General features: G+C 40.0%; 1 protein-coding gene across 1 annotated transcript in view; it reads left to right on the top strand.

The window, feature by feature from the left end:
• The window catches only part of LOC117540771 (metabotropic glutamate receptor 7-like), a 60,615-nt gene that overhangs the window by 26,669 nt on the left and 17,466 nt on the right, over positions 1-16,480 (top strand). Inside the window, exons 2-5 of the mRNA XM_034207607.1 lie at positions 1,109-1,325; positions 11,874-12,009; positions 12,604-12,758; positions 15,605-15,742. Of these exons, the coding sequence (XP_034063498.1) occupies positions 1,109-1,325; positions 11,874-12,009; positions 12,604-12,758; positions 15,605-15,742 (646 nt within the window). The remainder of the gene's footprint in view (positions 1-1,108; positions 1,326-11,873; positions 12,010-12,603; positions 12,759-15,604; positions 15,743-16,480) is intronic.

Consider the following 16,480-nt stretch of genomic DNA (forward strand, 5'->3'; position numbering starts at 1 on the left):
TGTGCTGCTAGTTCATACAAAAAGTGCTGCAAAGACATTTCTGCGGTAAGTCTTAATTGATATGTTGAAAAAGGACAGTGACAGCACAGCAGGTTGCCCAGGTAACAGATCCAATATAGGCTCTGTACAATATTACATAACATAATGCAGGTATATTCGTAGATGATCAATTGACATGGTAATGTGAAATATATGAAAAATGTATCGTTCGTTTGTTCTGCAAGGCATCAGCTGTCTATGTGGGCTACAAACTAAGTATATTTTCAGTCAAATGTATCATTTATTAATTAATGAGACAAATATATTGTTCATAAAGGACAATGATGTGAAAATCAGTTACTGTATCTTATCTGACAATGTGTACAGTATACAATAAAAATATATTGCTATTATCTATTCATGGGAAGGGATATTTTATTAATGATACATAATATTCTCATAGCCTACATAGTTATGTTATCTATAAACAATGCATAAAGGTGTCAACTTAAATTATAGCTTAACCTTATCTTTCTTGCCAGCACACAATAAAGTAACCAAATATTAAGTGAAACACATTAATATAACATGTATATGTTGGGGAATATAGGCATTTGCTTTCTTTCTGAGCGTTGTGTGGTAAGATTGATACCACTCTCACCTGTATGTTTAATATTGAGTAACATCAGCAGCTGGATAGAGTAGAACAAATAAATGACTTTGTGATAAGCACAGCCAGTTTGATGGAGTAGTTGCATTTGTAGCGCACAGGAATGAGAGTTTTATTGATAGTCTGATAGCCACAGAGAAAGCGAATAAGCATGTTCATCAAAATGTCAAACGTATCCCTTAAAGGCAGAAAATAGCTGATCCTGGCAACAACTGTAATTTTTGCTTCCGACATGTCAAAAATACGCTATATTTCTTTGATTGAGAGCACTGGACTAAGGGCATGTTGACCATACATTTTTAAATGATCTTAAATGACAGACAGTTTACCTACCGGTAAATAGGTCAGTGATTTCCAACGCAACCATTAAAAACTGTGATTCTTCTACTATTAATCACTACCAGAATAGCCTCGAGTTAACATTTCCTTGCCCTCCCGACCCCTCTTGTCCCCTTCAAGATCCCGCAGATAAGCTATGCGTCAACAGCCCCGGAGTTGAGTGATGACAGGCGCTATGACTTCTTCTCACGGGTGGTTCCTCCAGACTCGTTCCAGGCCCAGGCCATGGTGGACATTATCCAAGCCCTGGGCTGGTCCTACGTCTCTACCATCGCCTCAGAGGGCAGCTACGGAGAGAAGGGCGTGGAGGCCTTCACACAACTCTCCAAAGAAGCAGGTAAGAAACGATGATCAGCAATGGGCACTAAACAGAATACAAATTATTTAAAAAATAGTGTTTCAATGATTTAAACATATACTTTTTTCAACTTTGTATTTCCAATTTAACATTAAATCTGTTTTGGGTGGATGAATTATTGATCTGTTTGGCAACTGCTGTTTAAGTCCCCCAGTGAGTTGTTACTGGAAGAAAACAACTAGAGAAACAGCTGCTGCGTCACTATAATGAGCATAGCCTGTACCCTTGTCAATGTAATATACTGTATGTAACTATAGCAGTTTTAATTTAGCTGTTCGCAGACGCCGAAAATGAATTGTTTGAAAATGTCTTCTCTTTAGCCAGCACAGAAGAGAGAGGACTGGTCTGAGCGGGTCATGTGGGAGACATGATTTTCTTTCACTCTCTGCCTTTTCTGTTTCACTCAACCTCAATTTGGTATCCCTGCTAGTGAGAATGCAGCACTCTGAGGGTAGTAATGATGGTCATTCGGCCTCGTTGTCAGTCAGTTCAAACCACTCTGGCCTAGTTGTGTGCATGAAGCCGCAGCATTTTAGATATTAAGTCTTTTTAGAGAAGAAGCCAGCCTTCTTAAGTAGATGTCTCTAGACATTTCTCTCAGGAGCCGTGATTACACAGAGAGCCAACCCACTGAATGAGCTGGAAACAAGCTATTAGAAACTGTCTTGTTTGTTGTAATGCAACATTAATGGTGATTGTTTAAAGTGGCAATGATCCTTTTTCTTCATGTTTAAGTGTTAAGTTATTTAGTTTGCATTTTGGTTTAGCAGGGTTAGAATAAGGATGTTGAAGAGTATTCACAACAGAAATGTGCATTCAGACAAGGTATTGGCGTGTTTCTGCCTGTAACTGGGCTGACAATTGTGCACATGCTTGACTCACCTGCTCTTTGCACATTGATGCCGTTGTGGGCATGTGGTGGTACATGTGAATCAGCAGTCACTGCTGTCGCCAGGAGACACTCCGTTGCTATACAGTACAATGGGTCGGCTATATTTGTCAAATCATGTGGTTTACAATCTGCTGCCCTTCAGTAATTCTGCAAGAGTAGAACACGGATACATTTTATAAAACAGTCCAGTGAGTTTGAATTGACTGATTATTTTAACAGCAGTTAAAAGTGTTGGCAATTGCTGTTCCCAATCCCTTTTTCCATATTTGTAAATATGCAGTGCAGTGCCCCTTCAAAACGTGCCTGTTTTCGAACAGGCTGATTGCTTGGCATGTGGTATTGCTGCTTGCAGCTTTCCCCTTAAACCACTCATCAAAACAACTTCAAACACGACGCAGTGCTGCCTTTGGTCCTGAGTAATAAACCTGCCATGACACTGTTGTATCCCCTAGAAATACTAGAGTATACATTAAAATAGGTTTAAAAAACTCACACAAACATTGACATTGATTTGGTGAGCTGCACCCAGCAGGCCGTCTTAGTAAACTACTCAGTGTGTACATAACGCACTACCATACAAATATCCCGTGGATCTCAAGAGTTCACACACCCCATTGGCTCAAGACAATAAGAGAAAGTGTTTTGCTGCTTCTCACGTCGACCTTCAATGGATCCCAATCCATTTCCTGTACATCTGCAGGGAGTGATCTCTGTCTCTTCTAATGTACGGAAACCTCTTAAATGAGGAAAGCTAATGATATCCCACAGGCACTGATCAGAAGTCCAGCGGGCATGAATATTTTATCTGTGTGCATTCACGTCCAGTGTGATTGCTCATTAAAATGTTAGGAAGCTGTTTGTGGAAGTGTAATTTGCATCGATGCAGAGAGCGAGAAGGCAGACGGTATAGGAACAAATAGGGAAGCATCTGATGTAAGGCTTATTTTGGAAATGTCCCTTTATCTTAAATCCTGTGGATAAGCAGTTTCTTCTATAGTTTCCTTAGATGCATTTCTCATTGATGTTTCTCTTTTTGTTACTATGCAAAGAGGAGTAAACACACTGCTATTATTATGTCTCTTGAACAGCTTCACAAGGAGTATGAAATTATAAGCCATCATTGACTCATCCTATTGCTACTGAGCGGCAGTTACTTTGCAATATTTTGCGTTCATATACGAAATGGGAATTATTTTCTCCAAAATAAAAAGCTTCCAGTACCCAAGGCATCTTATCTTTAATAAACACATTAATTATGTAATAGCATAACATTACATCCGGAGAATCCATTCAAAGGCATCGGTTCTGCACCAGAACAGACTGCAATGGATTGAAGAAGCAAACGTCCTGGGGAATATAGAAAGAGAATATCTGAATGAACATAGGGTGTGAGTGGATGTATTAAACAGAAACTGAGAAACAACAACAAACACTTTAGGTTGCTGTAGGTGTTTTGCAGCATCCCTGCAGCTGCTCAGTAAGGCCTAGATGTGTTTTATTTTATGGCTGCTCTGTTTGGTTGCAGTGAAACGTCAGATGCATTAGTAGGATCCTCGCTTCACCACTTCAAGCAGAACCATCTAGTGGACTAATGCAATGTGGCTACCCATTACCCCAAGCTGAGTCTGGAGTGATGGTCAGCCTGTATTGATCTCTTCTGTTTTTTTCTATTCTTGTTTTTTTTTCACTCCACTTTCTCTCCCCCTGTTTAGGCACTGTTCCCATTGTGCACCTTCATCCTGGCTCCAGGTGAATCTGGCAGAGATTAATCGTGTTTGTATTTTTCTCTGTCTGTCTGGACCAAAGCCAGACCAATGGAGTTCAGTTTTCCCATTTGATAAAAACACTTGCATTTGAGGAAAACCTCCCACAAAGTATCACTGTGGAATAGATTGCAGCACATTGCCAACACCATGCATTCTTAGATGACTGTCGGGGGGCTCTGCCAGATAAGTAAGGCACTGATGTTTAGCAGTAGAAGAGGACTGGGGAGGAAGCCTGACACATCTTTAATGACCGTTTAAAAAAAGCACCATACTCCTGCATGACCCTCCGACATTGGCAAGTCCCCGACCGGCAGTAGAAGGGCACACAGATGTAGAATATGAATGTCAGCCACATGTCAGCCCATTTTGATGTGCTCCCACGTGTTGAGGCGGGAACCTGGAGAAAGCGGGTATGCCTTCGGACTGCCGAGGTGATAAATATAATTGCAGCATAATGGATCCCCTGGAGGGTTTGGAGGGTGTTCAGTAGGCGGGCTGGGGGTCGAATCCATCAAGTGAGCCTTTAATTTAAAAGGATTTGTATTTCACCAAGCAAAATGGCAAAGCTGGATTCCTCGCCCTGGAGTGCATTTTCAGAAACGAGGCCGTTGAGGTTGAATAATTGAAGTAGTTAATGCAGTGCATGACCTGTGCCACTCAGACAGATAAGCGGAGAACTTCCAAAGGCTTGATGAATTTAGCCATCGTGATCATTACGTCGTCTTTGATATATTAATCAAATGTGGAGCAGAGGGTAGGAGTTTATGGTGAATTTAGTTTTTGAATTAGGCCAATGTTGGAGGATGATATTTTAGGTAAAGGAGTAAAGCTCTGCTACGAATGGCAGTGTCACAAACTCCCTTCTGATGTGAGCATATATAGCATTTTGAGGGGTGAATGCACCAAAGAAGGGTTTGTGGACGCTGATATCAACAGTAGTGCATCTTTCGCAACCACTCTCTACCCTGAATCACAAATCATATGGCACTAATGAAGTTGTTACAGCACAAACACACCCATAAAGTTTTACGGCTAAGTGCAATTTGAATGTTTGTGCATCTGATGGTGGTGAAACTATAAAAGCGTTTGAGGCCAGTGGATTGGTTGTGAAGGCTGAGAGTCAGTCTCAGTCAGCGGTCTTGTCAGGAGAGGCTTGCCATGTGCCGCTTCCCTTAAATCCTCTTGAAGGCAATTGAGAGTGAGGAAAGCGAAAGATGTAAGCCCAGGATTTGGGAAAGGACGGAGAGGGAAGAAATTATTTGTCGTTTATATAAAAACCTTATCTTCTTTTTGTTTTTCCTCATTTTCAAAAACATGCCTTGTACAGTATCGGGAAATGTATTAATTTATTTTTAATGACATGGCTTGAGTAGTACCGTCCATCCTTTTTAAATGGGTTTCAGATACTTCAAATTATCTGAATAAGCGAATTGTTATTGCGTGTGGCTAGAAGAGCTGGAGTGTTTTTGCAATGGGGCTCATTTGCATTAATTGGAGCCAATTTTACGCCAAATATATGCATATTACAACATTTAAATATGTGCAAATAGCCCAGGAAGCACATTTTGCATGGCATAGCAGAATGGGGTGCATACTGTTCCTTTTTATCCAATTTGCACTTGCACTTAGCGGCCAGAAATGGTGTACAATCCTTCAATGAATTCACCCCTCAGTGTTATCCATGTGACCATCTGCCATGTATTTCTGATGACGCTTACTGCCATGTTAGTGGAAGCCAGAATGCACTCTACGTTATTTTGATACAATGCTATTTCTTCGATAACACTTCAACGAGTTGGAGTAAAACCCTCTCTTCTCCCCATGCCTGACATTTAGCTGTCTCACATCACACACCTTCGGCCAAGACAGACATGCAACTCTTCTTGAAACCCACGGCTTGAGTCGAGTTGTCTTTCATGTCCGCACGGTGCCTTCCAGTGACAGGTGAGGGCGTGACGACCCACAGCCTGCCAACTTAGAAGTATAGATACGATACTTTCATAACCATCATGTCTGACTCCCTGACTAACTGGCCATTCGACTGACTGACAGATGGGGTATTCTGCAGGCTTTCAATAATTTAGCCACCGCTGCTTAACTGCCTGGCCGCAGTCTTAAGGGCAGTCTTAATCCCGCTCCGTGTTCAGCTCTTTGTTCCGTCTCTCTCTGAAGATGGGACCTGCTCCAAATGCTTCTTATCTTCATTAGTGGCTTCTGTGGTCTGTATTATTGACTGTTGTGACCTTTAATATGTCTCTGCTCAAGACTGTTATACCATTATAACTCTTCACACAAGCCCCCAAGGTTTTACGTCTTAATGGAGTTAATGCATTCTCATGAGACTTAAAGGTGGGGTAGGTAATTCACTTCAGAAACCCTTTTTGTTATATTTCATGGAATGCTCTTAACATCCCAATAGCAATGAATATATTAAATGCTTTGACAATAAATAAATAAAAACATTTCATCTGTGGAAGCCGTAGCGCTGTAAAAAGCACGGCCAGTTATTTTAGCCGGCCCGGCTAAAGTAACTGGATGGCCTACCTGCCTGTCAGCCTTCCATCTGTGCACAAACTTATCTCGTGCCCTCATTGGTCATGTGCGCGTTCGTGTGTGTTGGAGGAGGGGCTCTGTAGGAAGTCTGAAGGAAGAGGCAGATTTTTTCCGGTTGTGTACTTTCAAATTCTAGCACACTCGAGCTGGTTTCTCCATTCTTATCTTTAAGTTCCCAGTGAAAAACGTAGGCTTTTTCTTTTTTTCCTACTCTGGATTTAACGCTAATCTGTTAACTACCTGCAGACATACCATCCCCCTATAACTGAAAGGTGCTGCTTATATGCCAGGATATCATGTTTTACAGCGCTAGGGGTTCCTGAACTATAAACCTAGAAGTGCAGTTTCACTGTAGGATTTCTGGCTGAACTGAAATCCCTGTGCTGAGAGAGAGCTTTAGTGCTGTCCCTTGGAGACCTACAACGCTGTCTGCTCTGCACAATTGACACCAAACACGTTACACTTTAACAGGATCCCACAAACCCTTAAGCAACAGCTAGGCCATTTGCAGGATCTCCATTTGTATGTTGAGTCCACTTAGGGAGGATAACAGCAGCCATCCCGGCGGTCTTTTGGCACATACAAAATGTTTTTCTCGTATTGAAAATATTCCTAATTCTGTCGGCTGATACTTAAAAATGGATAGTTAAGAGGAGACTCAGCAGTTGTCATTTTTCTATCTTCTTCCATTAGAAATGCCACAGTAAACTGAGCCTGGAGATGTGTGATCTGCCAGCTAAAAGCTGTTTATACTCAAGTAATGTGCCTGAGGAGACTGGCAATTAGAAGATGCTTCCATTTCTCTGTCTACTCAGGGAAACTCAAACTGAAAGGTTATTGGCTAGGCTATTAAAATGCTTAAGTGGGATACATTTTAATTGGTTTGTGTAGAGCTTTGCTGTTGACTAAGGACATAGACTGCTCCCTCAAATCAGGCCTAAAGTAGTTCCTTTGCACAGCACAGGTGATCTTATTATCTTTTTATCCAAAGGGCCTCAAAGGTCAGCTTGTCCTGCACCTGTAATTACCATAATGGAGGAAAGCTCAACTTTTTAGTTTTTTTAAGATATAATTTTGTTTCTACACAAAATATTGAGCTTAATCGAAACATTAAAGGCAACAATATCTGACAAAATGCTAAAAGCTAAATGGGATAATACACTGTGCCAAATACAGTGCATAGCAACTATTTAGTAACGCATGTAAGCAATCAGTACCCTTCATCCTGCACTCTAAAAACAAATTCAGGCGACCTTTCACCTCCACTTAATTAAATGCATGTTTGCAAGATAAAAATGTGAGTTAATTGATTTAGATAAACATTTTAAGTTGCAAACATTAATTTATAAGTTGTGTTGACGTAATAATGTTGGTAATTACATCAACTTAATATTGTGTGTAATTTGAACTCTGATTTCTGCATTAATTGACTTAAAACTAAATTCAAGTTGTAGTAAGTAATGCAATTGGCTTGATAACTTAATTGTTCTACACCTTGAGTTAAGGATTTCAAGTCCAATCCCACTTAACATGCCTGGACAAGTTCCCACAGTTAAGACAAATAGAAATATACAAAGGACATTTTAAGGTGAGTGTCATCTTTTGTCATTCAAATACAGTAGATAGCCTTGTAGTTGCACTATATGGCAAATTGCTGCTTGACCAAAATTAGCAGCCTTTGAACTGTGAATAGTTCTGTGAGAGGATACAAAGTAGTAGAGGCTACTGTGAGAGTACAAATACTTTGGTTACTATTGTGATATCGCTTTTTATTCTAAATGAATCTCGGTGAAGGAGATCAAGGATGCTTCTTGAGGTAGGATCCTTATTTAGAGTTGTCATTGAAATGCAAGTTGTTGGCAGTCACCCATTCAGAATATATTCATTTAGGTCATTTCTCTTTTTTGCCTTTTTCAAAAATAGCACAATACAATTGAAGTACGCAGAGAACTATAGCCATCCGCTGCCTTGTCGTGTACCTTGGAGAAAAGGAAGAGGACCTTTTCAAGGAGTTTAGCGGCGTAATTAAAAATCTTGAAATAAAATAAAATCCATGGGCACAGTGCTCTCTGACAAAAGCACTGCTCTCTGTCAGCTACATTTTGAAGCATATTGCACTTTTGGACACACCCCAATCAATAATATCTTAGCAGCGTTCAGCATGGATAGGTGTTGACAGCAATGGCATGGGAAAAGGAGTGTCAATTTGAAAAGTGGCTTCTGCTCTTCTTAACCAGTTCACATATTGTATGGAACCTGCTAAAAAGATGAGAAGGGACACTAAAACTTGCACGGTTGTGATTGACAAAATCTGTCCACATGCATTTAAACACTAAGCAAAGTACTCAAAAGCACCTCGGTGTGTCTTCAGGACCACATTGCTATGACGACACACACATGCAGACTCAATAGGTGAAAACAATACCAGCGTTGCTTTAGCAGCTGGTAATAATGGCTCTGAATTCGCTAAGAGTGACAGTTTAAAAAGTATGCAATTACCTAATTCATTATCTCTTATGCGCTAACCTATTATTTAATGTGCTTCAAAAGGACATAAATATCGCCTTCATCAGTGACCGGTCCACCCAGGATCTGACCATACGATGGCAACCATCGTGGTCGAGGGAAACAAATGAATGAGCAAGCATTCTGCGTTAAATGTGTTCATACTGTTTGAAATAATGACTAACGGCAGTGTAAACATCTTTGTTACATCTTTTGTAAAATGGATGTGTGTGATCTGCAGATTGGTGGCCATTGAAAGTTTGTTACTGTAGTTTTACAAAAACTTTAGAGATGTTACATATTTGGCACTGGTTTTAAATATGCAAAGGGCTCTAACTTCGTTGTGATGGCAGCATTTATTTGCTGTGTCCACATTTCCCATGGTAATATGGCTAATGTGTTTATTTATTATTTGTGGGGCAATTGAAATTTGTGTTATTTATCTTTTTCTCAAGATTTAAATGAAGCTCAGCGCAAGTTCTTTCAGGAAGACTGGGGCCCCGTCTCAGGTCGGTTAAATTAAATCCTTGCTTCCCTCACTTGCGTCGTTTCCCTGTGTTTAGTCCCTCCCTCCAGGGAAGCATGGAGGGACGCAAGGAAACCACGAGAAGCAGGGAAATTAGTTTTAAGAGCAATGGGACGTCCTTTCCTCCGGGGCGTCACGTGAAGCGACGTCCGTTTGTGATGACGCCGCACAGCTGTTCGTCTTACAGCAGCTCTGTCCCCGTTATTTTCACAAACACCCCCGCCACACATTTACTGACACAAACATTTGTATCATCTGTTGTAGACCCCAATAAATAAAATAAAATAAGAACTAATTCTCAAAAAAGATAAACGCCATTCTTAAAATGTATAAACGAACAATAGTTTGATTAATATTGAGAGTGCACAATATAAATAAAATAATTGAGAGAAGAAAAAGAGATATGTTATCTATCAAAACCCAGTTAGATTAACATTCATTGGATTGTACACTTTGTGTGTTTGTGTGGATATGTAGCACATTAACATTTTAATAGCACTTAATGACTGACTGAATGGAAATTACAATAAATGAAAATATAAAACGAAAAAAGCGATCATGAAAATGTTTCCAATAAATGAATAAAATGATTTTTGACCACTTTGTTGTTCAGATATATCACATATTTGTAACTAAATGATACATGAATTGAAAAAAAACACGGTATAAACTGAGGAGTGACTCCCGTGAGGTTCATGTATTTTCTTCACTCCGCTAGGAAACTGCTCTCATGTCAAGAAGCATCAGATCAGTGCATGCACTGCCTCGTCCAATCAGTGAGCGATACACAGTAAGGGGGCGGGGCGAGTGTCTGAGGATTTAATCGGAGGATGGTCTGGTGGTTCCTCAGTTCCTCCATTATCGCTCCTCGCTCCTCGGTCCTCCGGCAGAAATAAGAGCCATGGGACGGTACTCAAGATGGCGCAGACAAATCAACTTCCGGTGAGACCGAGGAGCGAGGAGGAAATGAAAATAGTCGACCTGAGACAGGGCCTGGGTGTATATACATTCACTCCACAGCTGCATACTGTATAATCAGCTCATCACAGGCGTTCTCTTTAACCTATTACATTTCACCTCATTCTCCAGCAGCCAATCAACGTGCTGCAGCCAAACTATAACATGGTTCTCCTCTCTCCTGCAGTCAGCTGTGATTTCAGGTGTTCATGCACCTTATCATATGGCATGTGTCAATAAATGTTCAAACAAAATGAATTCTCTCCTGATTGAAACATCATGTGTTGAGATAAACAACTGCAGTTCAAAATAAAAAGTGAATTGCCTAATATTTTTCTTGTGGAATCAATTAGTTTCTTTCTTTAAAGGCAAAAACATGAAAAAGCTAAGAAAAAAAACTATTGAATACAATATATTTGGAGCAACTTAATTTATAAATGGTTGTCAACGTAAAAACGTGTGTTCACAATGATGGTAATTAAGTACATACAACTTAAAATCCCTTTTAAATCATGTGGTAAAACAAGTTGGAACAACTTAATCTTTTGAGTAATCAACTTCAAAACTTGTGTTTATAATACCAATTATTAAGTAAGTGGTCATTAAAAACTCCTCTGACTGTAGAGGAAAAGCCTTCTCCCCTAACTCAAATAACTTTGTTGCTTTGAGACAATTTCATTAGAAGCTGTCTTAACTCAATAAACATCGATGCAAACTGTTGCGTTGATTTTCTTTGTTGAGTGTGTACAAACTCATCAGAAGCGACCTGTCTGAGAATGATTTATGGTCAGTATTAATATTCTCTTTGTTTGTTATTGCCAGCTGTGCTATCTGATTGGTCCAACAAGTTATGTCTGATAATGACTTTTAATGAAAAGTCAATGGCAAGCTGTTGGATTTTCTCAAATCCATATTATGAAACGTGTAGCGATATGTCCCTGTTGGCTTGGATTATTGAATTGGTTACAGCTGATATGTTTATAACTCCCTCTCTCTGTGGAATGACTGCAGTGCTCAGTCGAAAGCTGCAGTTTGAGTGTTATACTGCATGCGCCTGTGGTATTCATATCATTGCCAAAATGTAAATGTATACACTGTAAGACCATCATTTAGGCTCTATAGCAACCATGACTGCATCATCAAAGCTCACTATTGTGTTGACATGTTTACCATTTAAATATTCTTGAGATTTCCATCGGAAAACAGCAGCTATTGTGACCCCAGGCTTTTTTGTAAGAGTGTGCCTACTGTACATCTGTGTGTAAGAGTGATAATGGGTGGATCATCCCAGAGGCCTTATCATTTCTTACTCCTCCCTCGTAAAAAAGGTGGAATCTGCATGGCCCAGTCGTTGAAAATTCCCCACAACCCCAAGCTGGAGGATTTTGACAAAGCCATTCAACAACTGCTGGAAACGCCGCACTCGCGGGCAGTCATCATCTTCGCCAGTGAAGAAGACATACGGTGAGGAGCACTGCACATTCTGGCTGCTCTCGTGTTGTTTAGGCGCGTTGATGGGTTGCCACGTTGAGGTCTTTAATCTTTGAGTAGCAGCTCCTGAAGACAGGCTCCAGGCACCGATCTGCAATGCATACAGGATCACTGCTGCACAGGCATACCTCCAACAACACAAACACAATCATGCCTTGCGGGAGAAGTTGAAATACAGATCACAACAAAGCAACAGAGAGATGCTGTTTCTCTTACATTTCCCCCTGGGATATATTTATGTAAAGAAGCAAAGAATCAAATATGTATTACCTGTACATTTAGAATGAATGCTCATGAAATGGAAAAGAAAAGAGGAGTGGAAGACATGATGGTTAATTATTGTAACTCCCTGTTATCGTAAACACACATGACTTATATAAACAATAGAAAACCATAACAATACATCCTCTCCTTTTTCTCTCAGCTTTAACGAGATAAATTGAAGAAGTGTACAAACCAGAGGTGTAATTTCCAAGTCCTTAAACCAGCTGTGCTTTTGTGTAATAGATATTAGTTTGCACATACCCCCTGTGCTCTCTCCTAATTCTAATACGGATGTCCTTGCAGGGGAGTTCTCAATGCCACCAAGAGAGCCAATCAGGTGGGCCATTTCCTGTGGATTGGATCTGACAGCTGGGGGTCCAAAGGCAACCCCATCCTCCAGCTCGAGGATGTAGCAGTGGGAGCCGTCACGATCCTGCCCAAACGCTCCTCCATCGAAGGTACGTACGCACAGAGACTCACACTACAGGCTTCACCACGTGTTGTTTTCCTATTTTACCTTTTATTTTGTTGGTACTATTATAATCAGAATACTTTATTACTCCAGGATGGAAAGGTGGTTTTGTTACGGTCGCCTCATTTTAGAATCAGAATCAGAATCAGGTTTATTACCAGGTAGGTTTACACTTACGAGCAATTTGACTAGGTGTTGTGGTGTACAGTATACATAAAAGTAAAACAACAATTAAAACACAGATAGATAGAAAACTATAGTAAAATATAAATATAACAGTATTTACATTGCAATGGAATGGAATAAAAAGGAATAAAATATGGAATAAAAATAAAAATAGGCAGTAATAAGAAAATAAAACAGATATTGTTGTGCATTGTGTGCATTAGTGTAATGCATAGAGTTTATGATGTGGCTGAAGTAAAGTGTCATGGGGGGGGGGCCTTATTGATGAGGCCGGTAGCGGAGGGGAAGAAACTGTTGCGAGAGGTTTTGGTCCTGATGGATTTAGAATTAAATCTGATCAATAAAACAAAATGAAAATAAAATGAATACAATAAGATATATAAATGAACATTTACATAAGAGCTTAAAGTAAAATGCGCTCATTGTACTACAGTTATAAAAACAATAAATATTTCAAAATGTATAAAATATACATTAAAATGTACACAATGTTATATTGTTATTAACAAAGATATTAATGCTGAGAACCAGATTATTGCTCAACATTTTTTCAATTGTGTAGTCTAGTCTGTAGTGTAGTGTAGTTTTTGGTGTCTGTATAATTACTCAAAAAAAAGAAAACATTTCAAAGATATTATTATAAAATTGTGTGAAAAACATCAGGCAATCATCGTTCGTTTGGGTCACTGAGATGTGAAACAAGTTGTGATCCCAACACTGACACATTGCCTTTTTACATATTCAGCAGTTCAATTATTAAACACCATGGACTACAAATGACTACGGACTCTTACATGGAACGCGTCACAGCAAAGAGCACTTTTTAGCCTCTTAGCAGCGAACTCATAGGGAGTTATTGCTGCTACAGGTCCCATAAGAATGTATTTGGACTCATGTTTTTACTATTAAATCTCCTTTTAGCTCTATTTGGGTGAAGTAGACGTGTAATCTGCTGTTAATAAATAATATCGATCACAGCTGCTTTGGGGGATCTTTTTCGAGGGAGGCAGCAAAGCAAGCTTCAAACACATTCATCCGGTCTCCTAAACTGTTGATATGGTGAATTTTTAGGCAAACAGCTGCTTTTAGCATTAACAACGATTTAGAGCTTAGGGGCCCCTACCTGAGAGGAAATGCAGAGTCAGGTGATCATTCTCTCTGGGTTCATCACCTGGAGTGACCCCTTTCACAACACAAATACAAATGGTGCTCCCACTTTGCCCCCTGCCTCATCTATTTCCACTTTAGTTGGCAATTTTCTACTTTTCACATTGACTTTCCAACAATCCTCAGAGAACAAGTGTGACCTTGTTCTTGCATTTGGCCGTGGGTAGTACATGACCAGACTAAAGTCAGTATGGACAAATTGGGTACTTTGATCACGAAACTCGTACATTTAACTATTTCAGCCTTTGCTGTGTCATCCCAGGTACATTCATCAGTGTGGTTTTACCAAATTGTGTAATAATAATATTAATCTTAAATCTCAGCCTGCTGCGGAGGAATTAGTATCTCTGGTCTCTACGGTATCATTGTTGAATAATTGGATTGGAGAAAAGCTTTAATTTAGATTTTAATAATAAGAACTGATAGGGTTTCTTTTTTATATCCCCAAAAGAAATACTATTATTAATAACTTTTCAAATTAAGAGTAGATTTTAAACTGTAGTTCACCAACAAGAAAAAGGAAGAAATTATACTACACACTGAACAGATTGAGCAGAAATGGAGTATTCGCAGCATGTGCCATTTATTTTATGTTCCATCCGGTTTCCCAGTCTCAATAACTGCTCCTTAATACAATCGAGGACATTTGAAAGTCTTGAGTTTTATGAGGCTTCCCGTAATTAAGTGAGGTCTACCCAGGACAAATGTACGCTCTGTAGGCAGTGAGAATATTATTAATCCACCATGCATCATTGATGGTCTTTTGAAAAGAAAGTCATTCAGCTCTAATTAGCCATTATCACCTCTACCCACGACTCATCTGATATGACTGGATAACACAGACAGAGAGATGTAAAAATGTGAAATTGCAGATTATTCTCAAGAGAATTGTGAAATGGTTTAAAAAAAATACTGCATCACAAATGAAGTTATGTTCCAGTTTATTTCCCTGACCCACATTGGGTGGAAAAGTTGCACAAACAAGAACAAATTCACCATACAAGCTTTGTATTTCCTTTGTTGCAGCAAGTTACCCTTCCTGAAGCAAATGCTCTATACAGGCGTCTAATTCCTTTTTAAATTAGTCTTAAGCGAATGCATCATGCCTTCAATCCTTTTCCATTGTAATGAAGGGAATAAAAAACCTGTTCAGCACCTGCAGGACCTCGCAGCCCGGGGCAACAGGCTGCGCCACCATTTACAATCTCTGCGTTATTTATTATGCATCCTGTTTTTTAATTAATGTAATAACATAGATGAAAGAAGTTATTAAAGTTCCATGGGGGCTTGAGAGGAAGAGGAAACTCCGTGGTCAATTTTTTATGAAGTAGTGCTTGCTGGTATGCTTCCAACATCTCGCGGCCGGCACCCCCACCTCCACGACACCACTGCAGCAAGTCTCGCTTCATTTCCCCCAGGTTTGAATTGGTTGATAATTGGTCCGGAACTGAGCCATTCTCCTCTCTCCTCCGCTCCCAGGGTTTGATGAATACTTCACTGGGCTCACTCTGGAGAACAACCGCAGAAACGTGTGGTTTGCTGAATTCTGGGAGGAAAACTTTGACTGCAGGCTCCTCAGTGCCTCGAAGAGAGAGGATACGAGCCGTAAATGCACAGGTACATGAGTTTTTGGCACGAACAATGTAAGACAAGTCTGTATTACACTAATAGACGATGCATATTTTCACCCTCGCTTGTCAGGTTGATGTGAACTTGATCTTTTGTTCGCATCACTAACTGCAGATCCACTGTTTGGGTTTTAATTCCCACAAGAAAGTCCTACACCAGGTGTTTCTACCCAGCGGGTGCAGGACAGGCAGAATTTATTATTAGAATAATAATGTATTACCTGTCTTAGTCATACTACACACCGGCTGCTCCTGTAGCTAATGTCCTGTAACTCTTAAATCCCATGTTCCCACCCTCTTCCTCCTTAACCCATCACCTTGACAGCTCAGCAGAGTCGTGCCGTGTGTGTTAACCACACAGAGCCGAGGCACACTTTCTTTAGCTTGGAAATGACAGGCAAAAGGACAAAATGCTGAGTGAAAATGGCACATGCCCCCATTATGCTTTATTACCATCTTTATGGAAACATTAATGATAGTGTTGTTAACAGTGATGCATTCTCCTATTACCTAAACCCTGCCTGTCAACGCTGTGACAGGCATTGCGCTGCATTCATTATCTAAGGGGATGATGCCTGTGATGTGGGATGCTGTATTAATCTTGCTTGCATATGTGATGACGGTAATGGCAGTTTGACACAAATTACTGTTTGCTGGGGGATTTTGTTTCCTTTATAATCTCCTGTTTGGTGTATTTTATCATGCGTCAAAGACAGGAGATGCTCGT

Source organism: Gymnodraco acuticeps, unplaced genomic scaffold (assembly GCF_902827175.1).
Source record: "Gymnodraco acuticeps unplaced genomic scaffold, fGymAcu1.1, whole genome shotgun sequence".
Lineage (NCBI taxonomy): Eukaryota > Metazoa > Chordata > Actinopteri > Perciformes > Bathydraconidae > Gymnodraco > Gymnodraco acuticeps.